This window comes from Mesoplodon densirostris, chromosome 13 (assembly GCF_025265405.1).
Source record: "Mesoplodon densirostris isolate mMesDen1 chromosome 13, mMesDen1 primary haplotype, whole genome shotgun sequence".
Taxonomy (NCBI): Eukaryota; Metazoa; Chordata; class Mammalia; order Artiodactyla; family Ziphiidae; genus Mesoplodon; species Mesoplodon densirostris.
The window spans coordinates 48,803,318-48,825,295 of NC_082673.1; the positions used below are offsets into that span (position 1 = coordinate 48,803,318).

General features: G+C 35.3%; 1 protein-coding gene across 1 annotated transcript; it reads left to right on the forward strand.

Moving 5' to 3' along the window:
* Positions 1-4,712: 4,712 nt before the first annotated feature.
* OTUD6B (OTU deubiquitinase 6B) lies at positions 4,713-21,161 on the forward strand. The gene is made up of 7 exons (XM_060115783.1): positions 4,713-4,879; positions 5,555-5,706; positions 7,983-8,063; positions 13,145-13,457; positions 15,077-15,138; positions 17,968-18,074; positions 18,858-21,161. The coding sequence occupies exons 1-7, from the start codon at positions 4,798-4,800 to the stop codon at positions 18,940-18,942; spliced, it is 882 nt and encodes a 293-aa protein (XP_059971766.1). The 5' UTR covers positions 4,713-4,797; the 3' UTR covers positions 18,943-21,161.
* Positions 21,162-21,978: the final 817 nt, after the last annotated feature.

Here is a 21,978-nt window from a genome sequence, read left to right on the forward strand (position 1 = left end):
GGCCCTTAAGGTTTAACCTCCTTTCCTTTTTTCTTCTATTTCCTATCATTCTTTCCAGGGTGATTTCTCATGGCCTCAAATACCACCTTCAAGTCAGAAAACTAAAACTGAAATTTCCTATCATGACATCTCTTCTGGCTCTGGACCTGAATCTCTAAATACCTGTCTGACTTACCCACAAATGTCCCTGTCACAAATCATGCTCAACATGTTACAAACAAAACTCATTTTACCCTGCATGAGCCATTTTTTTCTGCAATATGTAACTTAACCTGAAGTAATGAGCTTTCTTCCTTATTATATAAAGTTTATCCTCACAACAATCTTCTAAGTAGGTGTTGTAGTATGGATGAGGGCAGGATTGTACAGATGACATGAATTAGTCTTGAAATTATATTTGGTTCTGATACTTACTGTGTGGTCTTAAGCCAATTACTTTTTTTTTTTGAGCCTCACTTTCATGGACAGTAGATACAATATAGGTTTTATTATTGTTCTACTTGAAAGTGTGGTAGGTACCCAAAGTGGCAGCATCAACAACCCACAGGGACTTGCAAAAAATACAGAATATCAACTTTACCCTAAACTTGGTGAATCAATACCTGCGACTTAATATGATCTCCCCAGGCAAATGGTTTGCATATTTAAATTTGAGCATCGATGGTCTTGCCCACCCTTGCTAATACAAGGGTGTCATCACCTTCAGGGGAGTAGATCATTCAAGAATAGAAAAAGTCCTGTCTATAACTTACTAGAGCTACTGTTCCAAGTATTGCCAATGCTCCTGTTTATCCACCCATTATCAACTATATATAGCTGCTGTAAATGGATCTTTCATTTTATCCAGAAACCTTGAAATATCTAATTTAAATCTACTCCATGTTTATTTTATTCACTAGAGAAAGGTTCATTCTTCCTTTACCATTTTAAATTGTACTCCCTCAACATTTTAAAATTTGGATTGTTCAATGAAGTTTTCTTTGTGTCCCATCCTTACAAGGAAAAATAGAAGTACCAGTCCTCACCTGAAATATTTGGAAAATGCAACCAAATCTTTGATTCAAATAGGGATGCTTCAATAGCTTACAATTCAAGCACAAAATCTCTCATACAATAACACTGCTTAAGCAAAACTGTTTCTAGATTCTAATACTACTTAACATTTATTAAACATTCATAATATACAATGCACTGTGTGAACTGAGAAGGTTTATAGATGCTTAATAATACATTTTATAATCTAATCTTGTGTTTCTATTACCCTGACATACCACATTTCTAACAAACTCCCAGGCAATGCTTATGCTGCTTTTCTGAGGATGATACTTTTCAATAAAAAGATTGTGGAGCAAGAAGTATTACATGGAAGTCTGAGAAAGGAAGAACAAAAACAGTGATGGGGAGGAGGGCAGTAGGTGGTGGTGAGAGAAGAGAATTTGGCTTCTCAATCTTTGAGAGTCAACTGTTAGCTCCTTAGAATCCATTATGGTAAAATTCAGTTGGGAAAAATCTGTCACTAAGAAGTTAACCATGGCACTTAGAATAGCTTATATTGAAGTAAATCCACTACTTAGAATTGGAAGGTAGCAAAATTTAGAAAGTCCAGTAACTATGTCTTTCCTAGGTGCATATTCCATTCTTCATCTAGTGTTTTTATTCCTAGTTCCTTGACTTTTGTACATCCATCCCATAACATAAAACTCATAATGTCCTTATTGTTGCAGATCCTAAATTATCACATTTATTATAATCTCCTCTTTGACCCAAAGGTAATTCATAACATTAAAAAATTCCAGGGCCTCCCTGGTGGCGCAGTGGTTAAGAGTCCGCCTGCCGATGCAGGGGATACAGGTTCGTGCCCCGGTCTGGGAGGATCCCATATGCCGCGGAGCGGCTGGGCCTGTGAGCCATGGCCGCTGGGCCTGCGCATCCGGAGCCTGTGCTCCGCAACGGGAGAGGCCACAACAGTGAGAGGCCCACATACCGCAAAAAAAAAGAAAAAAAAAAATTCCAAATATGCGATTTTTCAGCATTTGAACTTAGTTCCTAGGCTTTTTTGCAATGTGATCATTTGTGCTTTCTAGAGATATATTAAAGTTTTCCCTGCACCTTAGTGTAGTCACTTAGATATGTTTCAGGAAAATCTGAAAAGAACGCAAATACACACACACCTCTGAATTACTTAACTACTCCTTAACTATCTCATCTTCTCATTTACTTGACTTATTAAAGATTGTAAGTACTGAAGTCATGGTCCAACAATTTTTGCCATGTGTATTTTCTTTAATTAAAGGATTACTTTATTAATTTTAAGTACATAAAATGTACTAATTTTAAATGTACAATTTTTAAAACATATATACATCAGTAAAACTATCACTCACATGAAGGTATTGAACATTTATTTTACATATGAATGCCATGTTATTTGCCACATAAAGCCTCTTAAATATTACCACCTGTACTGTATGTTTTATAAATATGTTATAGCTTGAGTTCTAATAAAAATATTGCTCCCTACTTCCATTTCTATGACTTATTGTTTCCATTATCTTTAAACTCTTTTATCCTTTGCTTTATGCAAATGTGAGTATCCAGGGTTATAGATTGATTTTTGACGCAATTTTAATCTCTTTAAATAGGACTATTTAACCTGTTTACGAGTGTGATGACTCATCAGTACCTGTGTCAATCTATCTTATGCCAATTTTAATGCTTCCTTGTTGTTTTTCACCACTTCCTCTACAATCCAAACAATTGGAATATGTGCTCTATTTTTATTTGTAACACATCTCATTGTCAAATTTACTTACAATGATCTACTACTACATGAAGCAGTAGGTATTGATTTTCTGTAGGCAAGATGCACATAAAACAAGGTTTTAATTCATGATCTCTCCAATGAGTAATTAAAAAATTTTCTTTTTACACTACCAGTATTAGCATTACAGACAAATTTGCTACTTTTCCCCCTTCTATAATTAAAACTAGGGAAAAGAAAACTGTACTGACTAGTTTTCCCATTTTGCCAGATTAACATTTGGTATGCCTTTATTCTACAGTTTCTGTGCACAGTGACAAAGTCCTTTTATTTTACTTATGTTTAGCTTAAGAACATGAATATCTTTATCTACATTGCATGCTAAAAATAAAACAGTATTTATTTGCTCTATATATTGAACGCTTAGCATGCCTTTTTACAGTTTATAAACTGAAATTTTAGACCCAAATTAAAAATTTTAGCATTTAGTTTTATAACTCTACCTAACAATGTAACCTTAATGCTGTTTAACTAATGCTTACCACTAATTTTTTCATACAATTGCCTCCTTTTAAGTTATTTTAATTCATGTTCTTTGTTGGCTGCAGTACATTATTCAGCAAATTTTTCAAGGATGGTACTTGAAAGATATACTTTCTCAACCCCTGTGTATCTGTGAATGACTTCCAGTTGCCTTGGTACAGAAATAATTTGGCAGGGTATATAATTGGTTTAAAATTATTTTCCCTTAAAACTGTAGATATTGTTCTACTATTTTCTGGCATTTACAGTTGCAAGAGAAAAATCTGAGGTCAGCCTAACTTTGCGCCTTTATAAGTAACTTGCCTTCTCTGTCTGGGATACTTGTAGAATTTTTTATTTATCCTTCCAATTAAAAAATATTACCAGGATATGTCTGGGTGTTGCTTTCTTTTCATTAAATTTTAATGGTACCCTGTGAACTTTTTCAATTTGCAGATCTAGCTCCTTCTTCAATTCTGGACATTTTTCTGAAGTTAGCTCCTTATAGTTTCAGCTTCATTTGCTTTGTCCTCTGTTTCAGGTATTCCTATTCTACCGTAGATTTTATCTCCTGGGCAGGTGCTCTAGGTCTCTCTTCTCTTTACTTGATTTCTTTTCCCTTTTTTTCTGCATGAAAATTTCTCTTGTTTTGCGTTCACTTCAGTAATTCCATTTTGTGCCCTATGAGGCTTGCACATTTCTGTTATCTCTGTCAGCTTCCTGATACTTTTCAACCTCTCTGGCAATAGCTTCTTTATCATTGAGCATAGGTCTTTAGGCTCCTGTGTGATAAGATAATCAATCCTTACTACCTCATCTATTTCCACCGCTATATTCAAGAGGCGGCATTTTCTCAATTACTTAGTTGTCTTTCTTCCGAACTGCGGTATTACGACCTTGAAAATAATAAACAGAACTTAATTCCCTAATGTTTGATTGAATCAGGACAAATATTCTCACTGATAATTATTCACGGTTTTATTGAAATTTTTTAAATTTTTCCTTCTTACTTTTGAATAGTACTTAGCAATGAGACCAAAAGTGGTCCCGTTAAAGTAGATGCTCCGAAGTACCGAACAAAACAAAACAAACGTCCAAAACAGTTCCCCTACGTCATCTCTGCCCGCCTCACGTCAGGGCCAATAGACTGGTGTAGCTTTATTGCTGAAGGGGCTGTAGCGCGGATCAATTGCAATGCTGCAAACTTCAGCCTGCTAAGCCAAACCCCAGCACGCCATCGCGCTCCACCCCCGCCCCGCCCCGCCCCGCCCCGCCCCGCCCCGCCCCGCCCCACCGCGCCGCATCAGGGCGGGTCACGGGAGTGCGCACGCGCAGCATCCGGTTCTTCTTCCTCCTCTCTCCGATGACTCAGCTTAGATCCGGTACCGCCTTGAAGGCGGGGCTGGATCCTAGCTGCGGCCAATGGCGCACGGGGTGAGGGTTGAAGGGTGGAAGGTGCTCCTAGCCGGTTGTACTGGTTCCTTTCAGCAGCTGTGCTGGGTTACCTGGTTGTCATGGAGGCAGTCTTGACTGAGGAGCTTGATGAGGAGGAGCAGCTGGTGAGAAGGCATCGCAAAGAGAAGAAGGAGTTGCAAGGTGACGGGGGAATGGGAACCTAGAAGTCGCCAGGACCCAGGGAAGGGTGCGTGGCGGGTCGCTTCTGGGAAATCTTGAGGGGTATCTGATCTGGATCCTCCTAAGCTTCTCCAAAGTAGCCAGTTGTCTCTTCCCTCCCTCCTTTCCAAGGTCCCTTAATCCCCCAGACCTTCAGAAGCTTCCTCTTCTCCGGTCCGCCGCGTTCCCCCTACCCCGCGCCGCCGCCCGGGTGTGGGTGGGTTTCTGAAAACACCGGGAAGCCACCGTCTTGGACCCAGACCCCCTTTCCTGTCTCCCCTTCCTGTTCCTACCCTACTTGCCGACACTTGCCCTACTCGGTGCGTTTTGAAATATCTCACCTAAATTTTGAGGACTCGGAAGGGGTACTTGAAAGATTTAAAATTTTACTTTTTTTTTTTTTTAAGTTTTTCCTCCTCCCACACCAAACAAACTCACGGTTATGTTAATAAATTTTTTCTTTTCTTTTTTTTTTTTTTGAGGGGGTGTCTTAGCTTCATCTGGACCCTTCTCTGTAACTATCTGTTGTGTAATTACTCTTGCTTTCATAATTACTTTTTCTATACTCTTCTCCGTTTACCATCCCCTTATTGTTACTATTTCATAGTTTTACTTAATCCCTGGGTTTATGACTTAATGGTTTTGGTGGCTTTTCAGCCAAAATTCAGGGTATGAAGAATGCTGTACCCAAGAATGACAAAAAGAGGAGGAAGCAACTTATTGAAGATGTAGCTAAGTTAGAAGCAGAAATGGAACAGAAACATAAAGAGGAGCTGGAACAATTGAAGCTGACTTCTAAGGAGAGTAAAGTAGGTGAAGTAATGTTTCTTTTTGTCTACCTTTGAAAGCAACTGCCACTTCTACTACACTGTTTATTATATAAAATCATAAAATCGGAGGGAAAGAAGTCACTTAGTCACGCTCATGCCATCACTTTTCATTGATATTTTTCCAACCAGGTTTACATGGTAGTGTGGTTTTTAAGGAAGACCAGCAAAGAAAAGTCCACTCTCTTAACTGTTGCCCCAAAGATGAACAGATTGATAAAATGGACTAAAGGAAGCTTTACCAAATGAAAGTTGGAAGACCAGTCTCCTAGTCTCAGAATTGCCATTAAATAGGATTGTAACCTGGGCAAATTTACTTAATCTTCTTGAGCATAAGTTCTTCACATATCATATGATACAAATACTACTGCTGTTTAAGCACAAGATTTTTTTAAAGAAATGGGATAACAAATGTGAAATCATTTTCTAAGTTAAAAGTGCTTTATGAACAAGTTGTAATAAATGGAAATTTACTGATGTTTCTTGGGTAAATTGTAGCATGTTAACTGTCATCATTTTAGCTAATATTTATTTCATCATTGTAGCCATACACAATGTGTTGTATGCCACACACTTTGTTTAATATATTAATTTTCTCATAATTCTCATAATAACACACTATGAAGTATTACCTCTGAAGTAAGTGTAGATAATCCCATCTTTCAAATGGGAAACAGACTCAGAGAGATTTAAAACTTTGTTCTAAACTTATAACAGCCATTGAGTACCACAGCCTGAATTCAAAATGACAGCTGTCTTACTCCAGAATGTGAATACTGAATTCTGTTATAATTTTATCTAGAGTGGTAGCTTATTACATGGGTTTTAGATACCAAAGATCATAGACTCCATAACCTCATTCTCATTATTGATAGTTAGAAAGTTCTTATGTCTATGAAAAATTTTGTCTACCATAAATAAATTTTATTTTATTTGGTTCATTTTTGGTCTGCTGTTGACAGGCAAAACAGCTTGTCTGTACTGATTTACAGTTATTGTATTAAACATAGTTTTATTTTCTTTAACTTTTTTTTCAAGAGCCTGGCTTTCCATGCCTTTTATTTCCAAGTAACAAGGCATGATGCTCTAGGTGTTTGTGTTGTTACAGTCATGGTATTCCTAATTGTCTCCCTATCTTTTCTATTAGTGAGATAGTTTTGTTTGCTCTCTCAGGCCTTTCAATTTTGAGATTTCTTTCCTAGGTTTCCAAGGACAAAAATGTTTAATTGTTAAGCTACATATTGTCCAACTGTTAAAATACAAACTCTCATTTTACTTTATCTTTTTTTTCTTAAACTGAAGCCTGTTTTCTTTCTGAATGTCACCTGAATTCTTTTGTCACTGCTTTCTTCTTTTTTTTCCAGATGCTTTTTTGTATCTTGCCTATTGTCAGTATGGCAGTTTGTAAAATTAGCACATTCCTGTGAAAAATATAAGAATCCTAATTTCACTAAAGTTGATAACTGCTCTTTGAAGTCTTAATCTGATTTTGATATTTTGATCACTTGGTCCATAGCCTTAGGGACTGCTGACTCTGGTATTAGAGGCCTTGATATGTTTCATGTATTTGTCATACTAAAAACTAGCTTAACTTATACTTGTGGTAATAAAATATTAGCTACTAATCCTGATAGTTGTAAGTCTAGCATTTTATTCTTTAGCAAACACATAACAGCCATTTGGTGATTAAGATTAGTTGTAATATCTTAACAATAATTATAAATTAAATTTTCTACCTAAACGTTTTTCAGTTTGTAGATGGGAAGGGATAGAAAAATCTCAACTTCCTACCAGGGTCAAGAAGCAGTGCTCATCAGGTTCTGGCTAATTAAGATAGAGCAAGGCCTTTGCCACCACATTTGAGGTTATGAAAGTAGTAATGACAGAACCTTACATATACTATAAGTATAACATTTAGAGAAGGGAAGGGTGGAATGCTGAATGAGTTGTGGCCCTTATAGGAAGTATTTAGATGAATGGAGTAGGCATTCTAAGAAGGAAGGAAACCATGCAGGAATGAGCTTTGTCTTTGAAGAGCTATAAGGAAAGTTCTTGGGAATCTGACAGTTCTCCCTTAAATACAGAGAAAGTAGACAGAACCATGTCTCATTTAGTATTGTGCTTCATCTATTGCTGTTATTCAAATTTGAATTGTGGGATGACACATATTTGTGACTTTTGATAATAATTTAATAATCTAATACTTTGAATAATAACTTAAAGGTCATTAACTTGTTAATGTTTTTTGTTTCCCTCAGATAGATTCTGTTGCTGTCAATATTTCAAACTTGGTTCTTGAGAATCAGCCATTTCGGATATCAAAAGCACAAAAGAGACGGGTATGAAAGTCACCTAGTATTTGTTAGTGCTGTGTGTGTAATACTATCTTAGGTGCTTTATTGGAAGTGAATAGAAAAAATATGGAGTTCCTTGCCAGAGGACCTGAAGTAACATTTATTAGGCTTTAGATTATATGAAATCTCATTTAGTCCCGACAGTAATCCTGTGAAGTAGGATTTCTTATCCCCACTTTATAGAGAAGAAAATAGCCCTGAAGCAGTATAAAATAACATGTCCAATTTGCAGTTCTCATAGGAAGGTGGGGCTAGGAAAGGGGGTGTGCAAAGGATTTTTTTTTTTTTTTTTGCGGTACACGGGCCTCTCACTGTTGGGGCCTCTCCCGTTGCAGAGCACAGGCTCTGGACGCGCAGGCTCAGCGGCCATGGCTCACGGGCCTATCCGCTCCGCGGCATGTGGGATCTTCCCAGACCGGGGCACAAACCCGTGTCCCCTGCATCGGCAGGCAGACTCTCAACCACTGCGCCACCTGGGAAGCCCGCAAAGGATATTTTTTACAAACATATTATTCCAGACTTAATAATTCAGAATTTGAAGAGTGTAAGCCCAGGTGATACTGATATATAGCTTTGGTTAAGAACTATGGTATTAAGTGGTAAAATAAGAATTTGAATCTAGAAGTTAAGCAAGATATAAAAATATCAGAATTATGTAGTTATATATGTGTTGGTTAGTTGTGATGAAAATTCAGAGAAGGAAAAACTCATAGTGCTGTGTTACATAGTTGGTATTTAAGGAAATATAGTTATTTAGTTAGGATATTTAAAGTCAGTGAAACAGCATGCACAAAAACAAATATGGGAGTGAAATTTTGCATGATCAAAGAGCTGTAAGGAAACTGATTTATTGGACGTAATAAGTTTATGGTATCAAAATTATGGGCGTGAGATTAGATATTACGGTAAGGGCTTTTACTTTGAAAAAGAACAAGGGGTTTAAATCCAACCTTTCTTTCCCAAATATTGTTTTATTAACACTTGATGTTTTCTAGGGTTTAAATGTTTAAAGTAGCTTTGCATCTTATAATTTAGTAGTACATAATTTAATAGAGCATGGAATTTGGTGTCAGTCAGAGGGAGGCTTTAATCCCATTGTCTGTGGCTTTGGGTAAGATTCTTAACCTTTTTAAGCCTCGGTTTCACATGTATAGAATGGGGGAAAATAATACCTACTTCATAGAGTTATTGTGAATATTAAATAATTTACTGTTTCCAAAACCCTAAAACAACATTTTTACTATCATTTGGGTCAACAAATGATAGTATTGTTCACTGTGTTAAATACTGCATAGTACACCTCTTAAGGAATTCAACCTAAGACAAGTTTTTTTGTTTGTTTACTTGAAAGTTGCTTAAGTTGCAAATTGTCAAACATTTCTCATACTATTGTAAAATTTTGTTCTTGAGTAATTATTATAATTGTGAATTTCATAGACTGATGAAATTTAGGTTTCATGGTATTTTGGAGGTTATTTAGTTCACTAACTCTATACTTATGATATGTATTCTATTATAGCCTTATTATTGTCATCTATTTTCTATAGATCAAAAGTGAAGGGCAGAAGTTTTGCTTGGCAGAAACATAACAAAATATTTGTTGCAGTTGCCTCTACCTAGTAGTTGCTATATCTTAGGGTAGCAACTATTTAATTCTGGCAAACATGACACAACTCTTTCCTGTCCTTATCAACACTTGTTCCCCCTAGCTGGTCCCTTAGGCAACAGAACAAACTAATTCCCTTACCGTTCTCAAACATTTTGTTACTTTTCTCCTAAAATATTGCATAGCTGAAATGCATACCTTTTCCAGCTATACTCTCAAAAAATGTAGTATCTTTTATAGTCAGCTGCTTGGCAACACTTCTCTGCTGAGTCAACACTTGGCAGAGAAAACACCCTATAAGTAATCCCCAAAGTTTCTTATTGCTTTGTTATATTAATAGGATTTTGGGTCAGAAAACACTGAAAGTTTATAGTATTTAAGAAAATGGAACCTGAAGACAGGGTAGATAATTGGGTATTAGACTTATGCCGAACCACTTTTTTTTTTCCCCCAGAGGCACCAAGGAATAAAAAGTCAGTTAACTAATGATGTCATCTTTGGGAGAGATACAACTCTCTGGTAGAAAAACATGACAAAACTTCATGAAGATTTATTATTGGAATATTGTAGAGCAAATCCCGTATTTTCAATCTAGAAAAGCATGTGGAGTATTTTATTTACTTCAAAGAAGTTCAGTGAAAACTTATTGGTATGGTGGAAAGAGCCCCAAGTAGAACTTAGAAGAACTGGGTTCCAAAAATATGAAATTTGAGAGCTGGAATGAGATCTAGTTCAATTTCTTTATTTTATAAATGAGAAAGCTGAGGCCCAGGTTGTCTCAGTGGCATGCTGAAAGTTTAATACAACCCCTGCACTAGTACCCAGCTCTTAAGATTTCTCTTCAGAGTTGTTTTTGCTGTATTACTATACTATTACTACATGACTCTAGTTTTACTGACAATGTATTTATGATTTATGTGCTATTTTCATCATACATATATTTTCATTAGAATTTATTGGTGTCATTCTACCTCCAGGACTAGGGTTGTAGAAAGGAAAGTGCCTCATGCCACTGGAAAACTCTGCATGGTTGGGAAAACAATCCAATGTGTTTCTCACCTAGTGCCCTGAAAAGGAAATACAATTGCTTTGTAATATTGAAGCAGAGCATGAGGGGAAAAATGAAATGACTGGATTAGTATTTAAGAGGTTTAAATAAAGGTTTTACAGATAGTATAAAGTTCCACTCTTCCAGTAACTAGTACCTGACGTCATTAACTCCAGCTCCCATCTACTCCAACTTTTATTCTGATTCAGGTGCCTGGATAGAAGGAGCTCTCTGTGTTGTCCTTGGTCCCTGCTCTGCTTCTAACCAGCTGTATGGCCTTTGGAAATCTTTCTGCGTGCCGTTTCCTCAGAAGAGGAAAATGAGGGGTTTTGGATTAGATGATATTCAAGGTGCTTATCCTTCCTCTCCCCTCTGAAAATGTTTTTTATAGTCTTTAAAAAAGTAGCAGTGCCATCTTGTGTTTTAAGATTTTATGCCACTGTGATCCACAGTTGTAGGTATGCAGTGAAATAAATTGTTTCATGGTATTTCTGGCATGGTTGGAGTTGGGAAGAAAAAGCAAATAGGTTTATGTTTTATTAAGAAGATAATACTGCTTTTGATTCAGGTAACTGAGAAATCACTTTAGGTTTATCTGGCACGGCACATAACAGGCATGTAGTAGAAGCAGGTGGCATTAAGTGAAATTGAAATTTGCCTTTCCATTCACATCTTCTGTCCTAAGGAAAGGTTGGAGCTGGGGAAATAAAAATCTTTACCTTTTCCTTCTTTTTCTTGGTTTATCTAAATCCTTCACTGTAGTTTGCTACCAGTATCAAGATTTATATTGATAGAATGTAGTTTAACTATTTTTATTCTCTTAAATTGAAAAGCACTTGCTCCCAGTATACAAGTAAAACATACCATAGAGAGTTAGAAAGATGTTCACACACACACATGCAGGCACACACACAAAGCAAAATAAAACTTATTTTGTAATCCTACCATCCAGAGAAAAGCACTGTAAATATTTTGTGTATCTCCTTCTAGTGTTGTTGTTTTTTAAACTATGTAGGCATAGACTTAATATATATTAACTGTATACCATCTTTTTTGCCCCCCAACCTCATCTCTTGACACTTTTCTCTGGTACTCTAGCTATATGAACCGTGTTCAGCTGTGAAACATATAGTGCTTTCTGTCTTTTTCCTTGCTATTCCAAGTGTCAGGTGTTTTTTCTCTTTTTTCCCAACCTTCCGACTCTACTTCTTATCCACCCTTCATGTCACAAATCTCTCATTACCCTCTCCCCATCACATTATAACATTTGAATAAGGAAAGCAAGCTGCAGAGTGTAATGTATAATAGGACTTTTGTTAAAATACTGTATTCTGTACATTTTCTATGAGTACATCTGTATTTATTAAAATACATAGAAAAAAATCTAGAAGGATACACATCAGACCTCTAGAGCAGGCACTGGGATTGGCAGGGGAACTTTAGATTATCTGTAATATTTTAACTTTTTATAGAGAAGAATATTTTTATCTGTTACTTTAGTTAAATGTGTGTGTATGTACACATTTTTTTTTTTTTTTTTAAAGCTGGATATATAGAGCTCCTATACCCTTCTAAAGACCTTAGCCATTTAATGCCTCGCTGGTGAGCTGGTGATTTAGCACATTAAGACCTCACTGGTGGAGTGATAAGTTAAAAAGTTTGGATTAGCTTGGACTTAAGTATGACAATGATGTTGCTTTAAGGCCTAGGACAACTCAGTCCTAAGATAGTACTTTGAAATCGGTAAGTAAAGTTTTTAGACACTTGGCATATAGTTTTTTTTGTTTGTTTGTTTGTTTTTTAAAGAAGATGTTGGGGGTAGGAGTTTATTTATTTATTTATTTATTTATTTATTTATTTATTTATTTATTTATGCTGTGTTGGGTCTTCATTTCTGTGCGAGGGCTATCTCTAGTTGTGGCAAGCAGGGGCCACTCTTCATCGCGGTGCTCGGGCCTCTCACTATCGCGGCCTCTCTTGTTGTGGAGCACAGGCTCCAGATGCGCAGGCTCAGTAGTTGTGGCTCACGGGCCTAGTTGCTCCACGGCATGTGGGATCCTCCCAGACCAGGGCTCGAACCCGTGTCCCCTGCATTAGCAGGCAGATTCTCAACCACTGCGCCACCAGGGAAGCCCGGCATGTAGTTTTTAAATGGACTTCAAATAAAAATTTGGGGGCTTTCTTTTGTCCTAGTACAGAGCTAGGTGCTGTACACACACATGAGAAATAATATTTGCCTTTAAAGGAGTTCACAATATAGAAAATTCTACAAGTGATGAGATCATCAATATGATAATGCTTGTGGGAGAAGGGAGAAAAATGTTTTTGAGAATCTTATATTTCATCCCCATAATAAATGTAAATTAGTCCTAATTATTAGGAATTAACTTTCCTACACTGTCCTCTTCATAGGACAAAAAAGCTGCACTGGAAAAGGAGCGGGAAGAAAGGATAGCTGAAGCTGAAATTGAAAACTTAACTGGAGCTAGACATGTAGAAAGTGAAAAACTTGCTCAAATATTGGCAGCTAGACAGTTGGAAATTAAACAGATTCCATCTGATGGCCACTGTATGTATAGAGCCATTGAAGATCAACTGAAAGAACAGGACTGCAGTCTGACTGTGGCTGCCTTAAGAAGTCAGACTGCTGACTATATGCAAAGCCATGTGGAAGACTTTCTGCCATTTTTAACAAATCCTAATACAGGAGATATGTATACTTCAGGTAATTTATTTTTCTTTACTATGTCTTGTTGTGGTTGTGGTGGTTGTTAAATAAAGTGCCTCCTGGAACTGATAATAAAAATAACCTGAATGGTCCTTATGGGGGAAAAGAATCTCAACATCTGGGCAAAATTATTTTCTATAACTTTAATAGATACTAGCACATTTTGGTTTATTAAGATCTTTTAAGTACTTAACTATTTTGTAGTTAATTAATCTTTTATATATTAATCGTTTATATAAGATAGGAATAGGATTCATTATTAATATTTTAAAAAGTGTGTTAATAAGTTCTATTTCACAAAGTTAAGCTTTGACTAGTCTCTGGAAGTATAGGGCCTGAAGACCACCAGTATAGAATGATTAGGAAAACTAATTCCTCCTTTTATCCTGTAGTTTGGGAGATTTAATTTTATTCTCAATAAGCTATAATATTCAGGCAAAATTTGACTTTGCAAAACCAAAAACAGATGAGTTAATAACCTGCCTTATTATTCTCTATAATACCTTTGATAGTTGGGAAGGTAAAAAAAATGTACAACTAGCAAATAAAGGAGAGAGCAAGTGAAAATCTGAAAAAGTTTCTTAAAGAGAAAGGGGAGTAAGGGAGAAAATTAGTCCTTGAGATAAGTCAGCAGGTGTGTCAGTATCTACTGGGAGCAAGTCATATGGCCAGGTTGTATTGAAGAGGGAGGGGATGGTTAAGGTTGACTTGTTTAATGGAGTCCCCAACTGCTAGTTGTAGGGCAGTAGAGAGGAGGTGGCAACTCAGCATGGTGAATCAGAGAAAAAGTCAAAAGACTTAATTACCTTCATTCCTTTCGACAATATTTATTGAAGGCCACAGTGTGGCAAGAACTACTCTAGGCACTATTCTGAGTACTGGATCTGAGACAGTGACTGAGACAGATACACAGGACATATTTTCTCCTAGATGCCCATAATTCTTTCCCCTTCCTCTAAACAGGAAGTTAGAGGTGTTAGTTTCCCATGTTAACTTTCTGTATAAAAGTGTGTATGCTCAAAATATGCCATTAAACTCTGCAATTAGGTCTTTTATGTCCTCTCAGGACTGATGTAGGAAGACCTTTCTTTGGCTAGAACTGATCCTGATAACAAATAAAGTAAACGTTTCCAAAACATCTGAAGGCACTATTTGATGCTATCACTGGGAAAGGAGTTTCAACTCATTTTACTTTTACTCTGATTCTCTTCTCACATTTCTTACAGTGTCTTATAGTGAACCTGATATTATAAAGGATGCATTTTTAGTCTTTCAGCATATTCTTTCAGATGCAGATTTGGACTTTAAAATGTGAATATGGTGGCAATTTTGGGGTCATTGCTTGGGTCAAGAGAGAGGTAGGATTGTAATGTAGTTGAGGTCGCTGGGCCTTAGGCTGAGGGAGAGAAGCAGAGATTTATTGCTTTGCTCTTCGATGGAAAGTTTGAGTGAATTAAGTTTGGATTGGGAAATGGATTAAATTCTAAAGAATATAGGTAGTGAAGGAGGAAGTTCATAACTTGGGCAGTTTCATCAGAAATTGTGGGAGGTATAAAAGGGATCTAACATGAGTTCTAAAAATTATTAAGTACTATATTCTGATCTATTTTCTGCAGAAGAGTTTGGAAAGTACTGTGATGATATCATAAACACCGCTGCATGGGGAGGTCAGCTTGAGGTAAGTTTGTTATTCATAGTGGCATTGTTAAATTATTTTTAAAAATCCCTTCTGTAGTTTTCAGACATATTTTTCAGATGATCCAAATTTCCCTTTCAAGATTCCTTTTCTTTATATATTTGCTGTTTCTCTACTGATGAAGCATTGAAAAAGGGAGTTAATATTCTTAGGCCTTTAATTTAAGTATGTACCTTTGGGAACTGAAGCACTATTTCATTTTAAATAGCCCAGTGTTTGATCATTGTGTTGGTGAGGGTAGTGTTGCATCTGCCTATTTCCATTTGTGATATTGCTACTGGCCGTGTATTTGAATTTATGGACATATGAAAGTGAAGATTTTACTCAAGTACAGTAAAATTTACCCAAGTGGCTCAACTGATGAAAATCACTATTGGAAAAGTAACATCTCTTACATCAGAAATAGAAAACAATATTTTAATGTGAGAATACACATCAAATCCTCCCACAATACATCAATTACAATTGTGTCTTGAGTTCCTAGTTGATACTTACTGACTTGAAAGCAGTATTTGATGCATTAAAATTCACTTGTAAGAAAACAATATATTTAGTCACTTGTAGGGAGTTAATCACGATTTTTTTTAAGCTCTAATTATTTATCTTACTGTTAACTTTGTCTCATTAAAGCAAAATAAAACACCTAAGTGGTCCAAGTGGTGATAAGATAGCCTGGGGTATTAGAAATCAGGGAGTAAGAGGGAAAGACTTGGCGCTAGGTCGTGGTTTGTTTTTTGTTTTTATTTTTGCGGTACGCGGGCCTCTCACTGTTGCGGCCTCTCCCGTTGCGGAGCACAGGCTCTGGATACGCAGGCTCAGCGGCCATGGCTCCCAGGCCTATCCGCTCCCCGGCATGTGGGATCTTCCTGGACCGGGGCATGAACCCGTGTCCCCTGCATCGGCAGGCAGACTCTCAACTGCGCCACCAGGGAAGCCCTAGGTTGTGGTTTTTCCTTGTACTTCTCAGTTTTGTGACTTTGGGGGAGTCAGCCAACCTCCTGAGCTCCATTTTCCTTACTGAATGGGGATAATAAAACCCCTATGTGTATATGGTAGGCCATTTGTGGATATGAAATAAGGCAAAGAGTATATGCATAGAAGTTTGTAAGCAAAAGTGCCAGATAGATGAATCTAGCAGTATAATTAATATTGTGTAATTATGATTAGTCATCTTAAATAGTTTGTGGCTCTGACTTTCACTTCAAGAACTATGTTGTTTGGAGATATGACATAATTGCTTCTTCGAAGTCTTTTTCTTAGCAGTACTATATTTGTACCTCTTCTGAGCCACCAGAGGGAACTGTGTCCACTTGTTTTGTATGCCTCTCCTGGGTCTCTGAAACTGGGGAAGGTTAGCTTTGTGACTACATTAGGAGTAATTAAAGATGCTTGAACTTTTTAATAAGAATCTCAAATTAATTTGAGTTCTAGAGACCTAAGTGACTCTTTTTAAATTGAGAAAAACCTTTTAAAACATCTTTTGAAGGATATTTTCTCATAAATTGTTTGTGAATTCATTTGAAATAAGAGTTGCTGTTTTCACAATGGGGTAAATTTAAATTATTAAAGAGAAATTCTTTGTATGATTTCTGCAGACTTAGATGGGATATTAAGATTTCCAGAGCTTGTTTTACACCCTCCATTCCATGCTAGCTTTTAAAAAATGTTATTTTAGGTATAAGAAAAAGGTGCCTCAAAGGAATATTTTACGAGATGGAACATAGGATTAAATTTGCTACTGTGTAGCACAGAACCTTTTCCATATTCTTGAATTAATTTCTTACCTTCGTTTAAAATTTCCTAAAAGGTCCATGTTCTGTTATAGTGGGGCAAATAAACAGATCAGGGCATTATGACTGAAAACTGTTAAATGATTAATTTATGTATGAACTTGAGCTCTAGAGTCAAGACTTCTCAGTTCAGTTGCAAGTCATTTTGTTTCCTTGTGCTTGACTTCTCTTAACCTTTCTCTACCTGTAATTATAGTCTTTAAAACGTATAACAGTAGTACCTGTTCCGTAAGGTTATTGTGAGGATTGAATGCATTAATACACATAAAGCACTTAGAGTGCTTGGTCAAAGTAAGTCTAAAAAAATGTTACTACCAATATTCATTATTAACTATTATTCATCCAACTTTAAGCTCTAATTTTATATCATGTGGCATGAACTTAAAATTGTATGTTAATCAGTTGGAAATTCATGAAAGGATAGTACAGTTCATAACCTAACTCATTCTACTCATGCCTTGAAAACTATAGAGCAGTTGTTCTCAACATTAGTACAGTAGAGTCATCTGAAAAGCTTTTAAAAAAAATAAACCTCCTATTCTTTCCTGCTTCCTCTGTCCTTCCCCCAGCCCCTCTCAATTGTAATTGATTTGATCTGGTGCCTGAGTAACAGTATTTTTAAAAATCCTTTATTATGGAAATTTTCAAGGCATATTCAAAAGTAGAGAGACTAGTAAAATGAACTCAATTTACTCATCCCCTTGCTTCATTAACTATGGCATAGATATTTCCAAAAAGCTGTTGTACATCCAGGGCTTGAAACTTATGCATTTGGTTTAGTAAACATTATATTTATTTGATTTTTAATAAATATGTATTAAGTGCCCACTATGTGCCGGGCTCTTGGTGTACATTAAGGAGCAAGAGTAGATCCCTGCTCTGACTGGGAACAGTTATTCATGCATAAATTCAGTAGTTTATGATTTGAATAAGATTTACCTCTTTATTTCCCTTACTAATATATATATATATATATTTGTTTGTTTGTTTGTTTTTTGGTTTTACATTTTCTCTTTTATAGCTAAGAGCCCTGTCTCACATTTTACGAACACCCATAGAGATAATACAGGCAGATTCTCCTCCTCTTGTAGTTGGTGAAGAATATCCAAAAAAACCATTAATACTTGTGTAAGTACCTAGAAATTCCTACTGTTAGTATTTTTCATGATTAAGACAAAAAGAATTACGAAAAAAATTTAGGTTATAAATGTTGATTAATCAAAACAAGTCATCTTCAGCAGCATTAATTATGCTTATTTTATGTAAAAGGCAATTACAGAATTAGAAGGCATTGACAAAATATGTGATTTAGATAATTGTTTAAACCTCTAGTGATTTAATCTTGTATATGAGTTAAGAATAAAGTCATCTCTAAAGGTTACAAAATTTTAGGATTAGTTCTCATGTTGTTCTGGTTTGACAGTAATGCTAAAAGTTTCAACAGGTATAAAAGCTGAAATACATTCATGTTGCCTGATTGTTTATTCCTTAGAGATTTTTTTTTCATATTGTAAAAACATGTTACATAATTGAGAGTTCTCTGAAACAGCTTGGAGAGTTTACCATTGGCTTTAGTGTTCATTAGCTAAGCCTACTAAGGTAGTTATTAATGGCTTGGGTTTAGGTAATAATTTAAGCTTGTTGAGCACTCAGCACCTCAGTTTTTCCTTTTTCACTCCAATGATTGTGTTTTACCTGACAAACTCAGCAGACAGAGTTATTGAACCAGATCTTACTGACTGCTGATGCTTTTCAAATGGTGTTGAACTTTTAAGTAATGAAGTCTATTGAATGATACCCTGTGAAGTGATTAATTCAAAATACTTGGTTTTATATACATAATAAACATTTATATACAATGAATTGAATTACTTTTATCTAAATTACTTATTTCTCCTTTTTTTATTTCAGTTATATGAGACATGCATATGGCTTAGGAGAACACTACAATTCTGTTAAACGGTTGGTGAACACAGCTAGTGAAAATTGCAGCTAGTCTATAAAATGTTGCTGTTATGTTTTAGTACAGCGTGCTGATCTGAGTATTAATACCAAGTGTTGGATTGTTCTAAATGTTTCTGAAAAAAATAACTACCTTAAATCAGTTTTATGGCAAAGCTACTAACAGGTTTTTAAAAAATGTGTCAAAGATAAACTTTCACCTGTGTCCCCTTAGTGGTGTTTTAAAAACACTTGTAAGTCCCTTGTGGAGAACATCATTTATAGACCAAGATGGTACCCTGTTTGCTGATATTTTTATTAAATATAGGATCCTGAACATTCTGTTCTGCGTTGAAATAGTTAAAAAAATTTTTCTCCCTATTACTGAAAGCTTTCAGTAACCGTGTCAGTGTAATTTTTCTTGAAGAAGTGAAATGACTCAGTCTCTTTGACGTTGCAATACTGTGGTGATGGTGATAGCAAATTTAATGAATGCTTATAACTGAACGTGATTTCAGTAACTTTGGTGTTGATGGGATTAATGCTCTGACGCTTTTTATATAACCCCATCAAAGTGCAGCTAAGAAGCTTGCTTTAATAAAGAATTTAAAAATATTTATCCAGATGGGAATCAGTTGTTATGTTTTAAGAAATGAGACAAATTCATAGGTAAATATGTTTCCAATCAGATTTAAACCTCTGAAGAAGTACAGATGTCTTTTATTTGTATATAACTTAAAAAGACTCAGCAGATTATTGCCTTTCTAATTCATTTCTTATTTTTTTCTGTTTCTTAACTTCAGAATGGTTGCACCATCATCTCTTGATTATCTTAACTATAAATTTTTATATCTTTGTTGTATTTTCTCCATCACTACTCAGCTACTTTGCTTTCCTTACAGTCTTTTCCACTAAGAAATAGTTTTTAGTTTCTCTTATTCTTTAGCTTGTGAAAATTGAAGGAGTAGCAATATGAAAGGGTCCAAGGCCAAATTTACTTCAAATTCTTCCTCTTTTACAATTTGTCTTACAAGATCTCTCCCTTTGCTTCATTCTCTAGGATTAGAGAATGCCTTTGTTAACTTATTTTGTTAGCCTTATTAATGTCACCTTTCCTCGAATATTTGAGAATATTTGTCTCAAGTATTTGGGCATTTTTTATGTGGCTGAAAGCCACTGTTGAGCCAAGACTGTCTAATAAAATCAGTACAATACTTTTCAGTTGTATGATTTGTCTAGCTCAGATTTTAGGTTACTTGTAACAATATTCTAAGAAGATAGTACCCATATGTACAAATGTGTCTGATAATTTGTTATGTAAGGGGGTATTATAAAAATGAGACCTTTCTGGTTTGATCTGTTTTTCTCAAATAAGAAAATAACTAGTAAGATTTTGCATTGTTTATAAAATTTGAATTTTTTCTCCATGAATGCAACTAATTTTTATAAGTAAATATTGGGTTTTATAATATTAAAAACAGGGTATCAGTATCACATGCCCAGCAGGTGACTGTGTGGGAACCTGGCAGGAGCTGTTGTGGTCATCTAGAGCAAATAAGTACTACCTGAAGGTATTCAACTGCCAAAGATTAAAACCATTCTGCTTGCCAAACAAAATATATTCTGAAGGCTGCTTGCTTTGAAATCCTTGATCTGAATTTTTTGGGGGGTCTGAAATTTATAAAAGAATGAAATTGTAAAATACTAAGCAGCTTGGCTTTATTTTGAAGTAATCTGTTACTTTAAAAGAGAAGCATTAAGAAGTAATAAAACAAGATACAAAGAAATCTAGTTATTATAAATTCCATCTATATTTAAAGTATTCTAAAATAACTTATTGGTAGCTATTTTTTTTTCTAGCAGGATGAGTAGAATTTTCTTGATTGTAGATATATTTTTTAATTTTTAATATTTTTTATTTTTTAAATGGCCAATATGGTAATGAACAGGGTTTGTATGGTCAGCTTCTCTTCTTTCTTAAAACTTGAGATAAAAATTATTTTAGCTGTAACCTAAATACTAAAATTAAAGTCTTTAAAAAATGGCAGATGTTAACTTAATAGCAGCATATACTAATTTAATTTGCTGTATGATGCTGGTCTCTTAGGGAAGTTTGATAAGCTTTCTTTTGTCCTAACTCAGAAAAGTATGTGTTAGAGTTCTGGAATATGTCTTTAGCCAAGAATTTTATCCACTTAAATATGTTTTTTAACTTATATAAAGCAAAAAAGAATGTGTGTAACTATAGTGAGCAATAAAATTTTGTTCATATTATCTGATGTTTGCTAAAAGAAAAATAAAAGATGAATGAATTAAATCAACATTTGTTCAAATTGTTATTCTTTAATAATTTTAGAATTTAGAAGTAGAGAAAACTTTTGTTTTAGAATTTTATTCAGCCTTTATTTTGTCCTCATATATAATTGAAAATAATAGTCACAGATTCTAATATTTATAACATTTATATTATTTTAAAATAATGAAAGGCAAATTAATTAGAAAAATATCTAAAACTCTTGGGTGTTAAAGAAGAAAAGAAAAATGAATAAACATTTGTGTGTAAGAATATGAAGCAGTAAGAAGGAAATCTGTGCAAATTAGTTCTGCCACATATTTGTTAATACATTGTCTTGGTATAGGTTGTCATGAACTAGCTGAAGGACAGTTTTTTTTCTGAAAATTTAGTTTGTAATTTCATACTGTTTTTACTTTTACTGAACAAATGAGAGAGAGAGGTTTCTTCATGTCCGTGTGTTTTTACATACATTGATTCTTCTAAGTCTTGTTTGAAATATAGCTTTCTCTATCTTATGGAAAAAGTGGAACTCACAGGGTTTCTAATTCATTTTTTAAAGTAAGTTTTAGAAACATCAGTTCTTGTTCTTTACCCCTTCTTCCCTCCCGTAAGGCCTTTGAACTGACATTCGGAGTTGGGTGCAACATGCTTCACCTAGCTTACTGTCCTGGTCTCAGCTTGAATAGCACCGACCTAGGTAAGCTCCCCAGAGTTCTCCTACCTGGGCTGGGTTAGGTACCCCACTTGATGCATGTTGCTTTCTAGTAACTATACACTTATAATTAGTTATTTACA

Coding starts and splice junctions, on each gene's coding strand:
- OTUD6B (XM_060115783.1), top strand. CDS start 4,798: ATGGAGGCAGTCTTGACTGAGGAGCTTGATGAGGAGGAGCAGCTGGTG. Junction 5,707..7,982: donor TGACTTCTAAGGAGAGTAAA/GTAGGTGAAGTA, acceptor TGTTTCCCTCAG/ATAGATTCTGTTGCTGTCAA. Junction 18,075..18,857: donor AAAAAACCATTAATACTTGT/GTAAGTACCTAG, acceptor TTTTTATTTCAG/TTATATGAGACATGCATATG.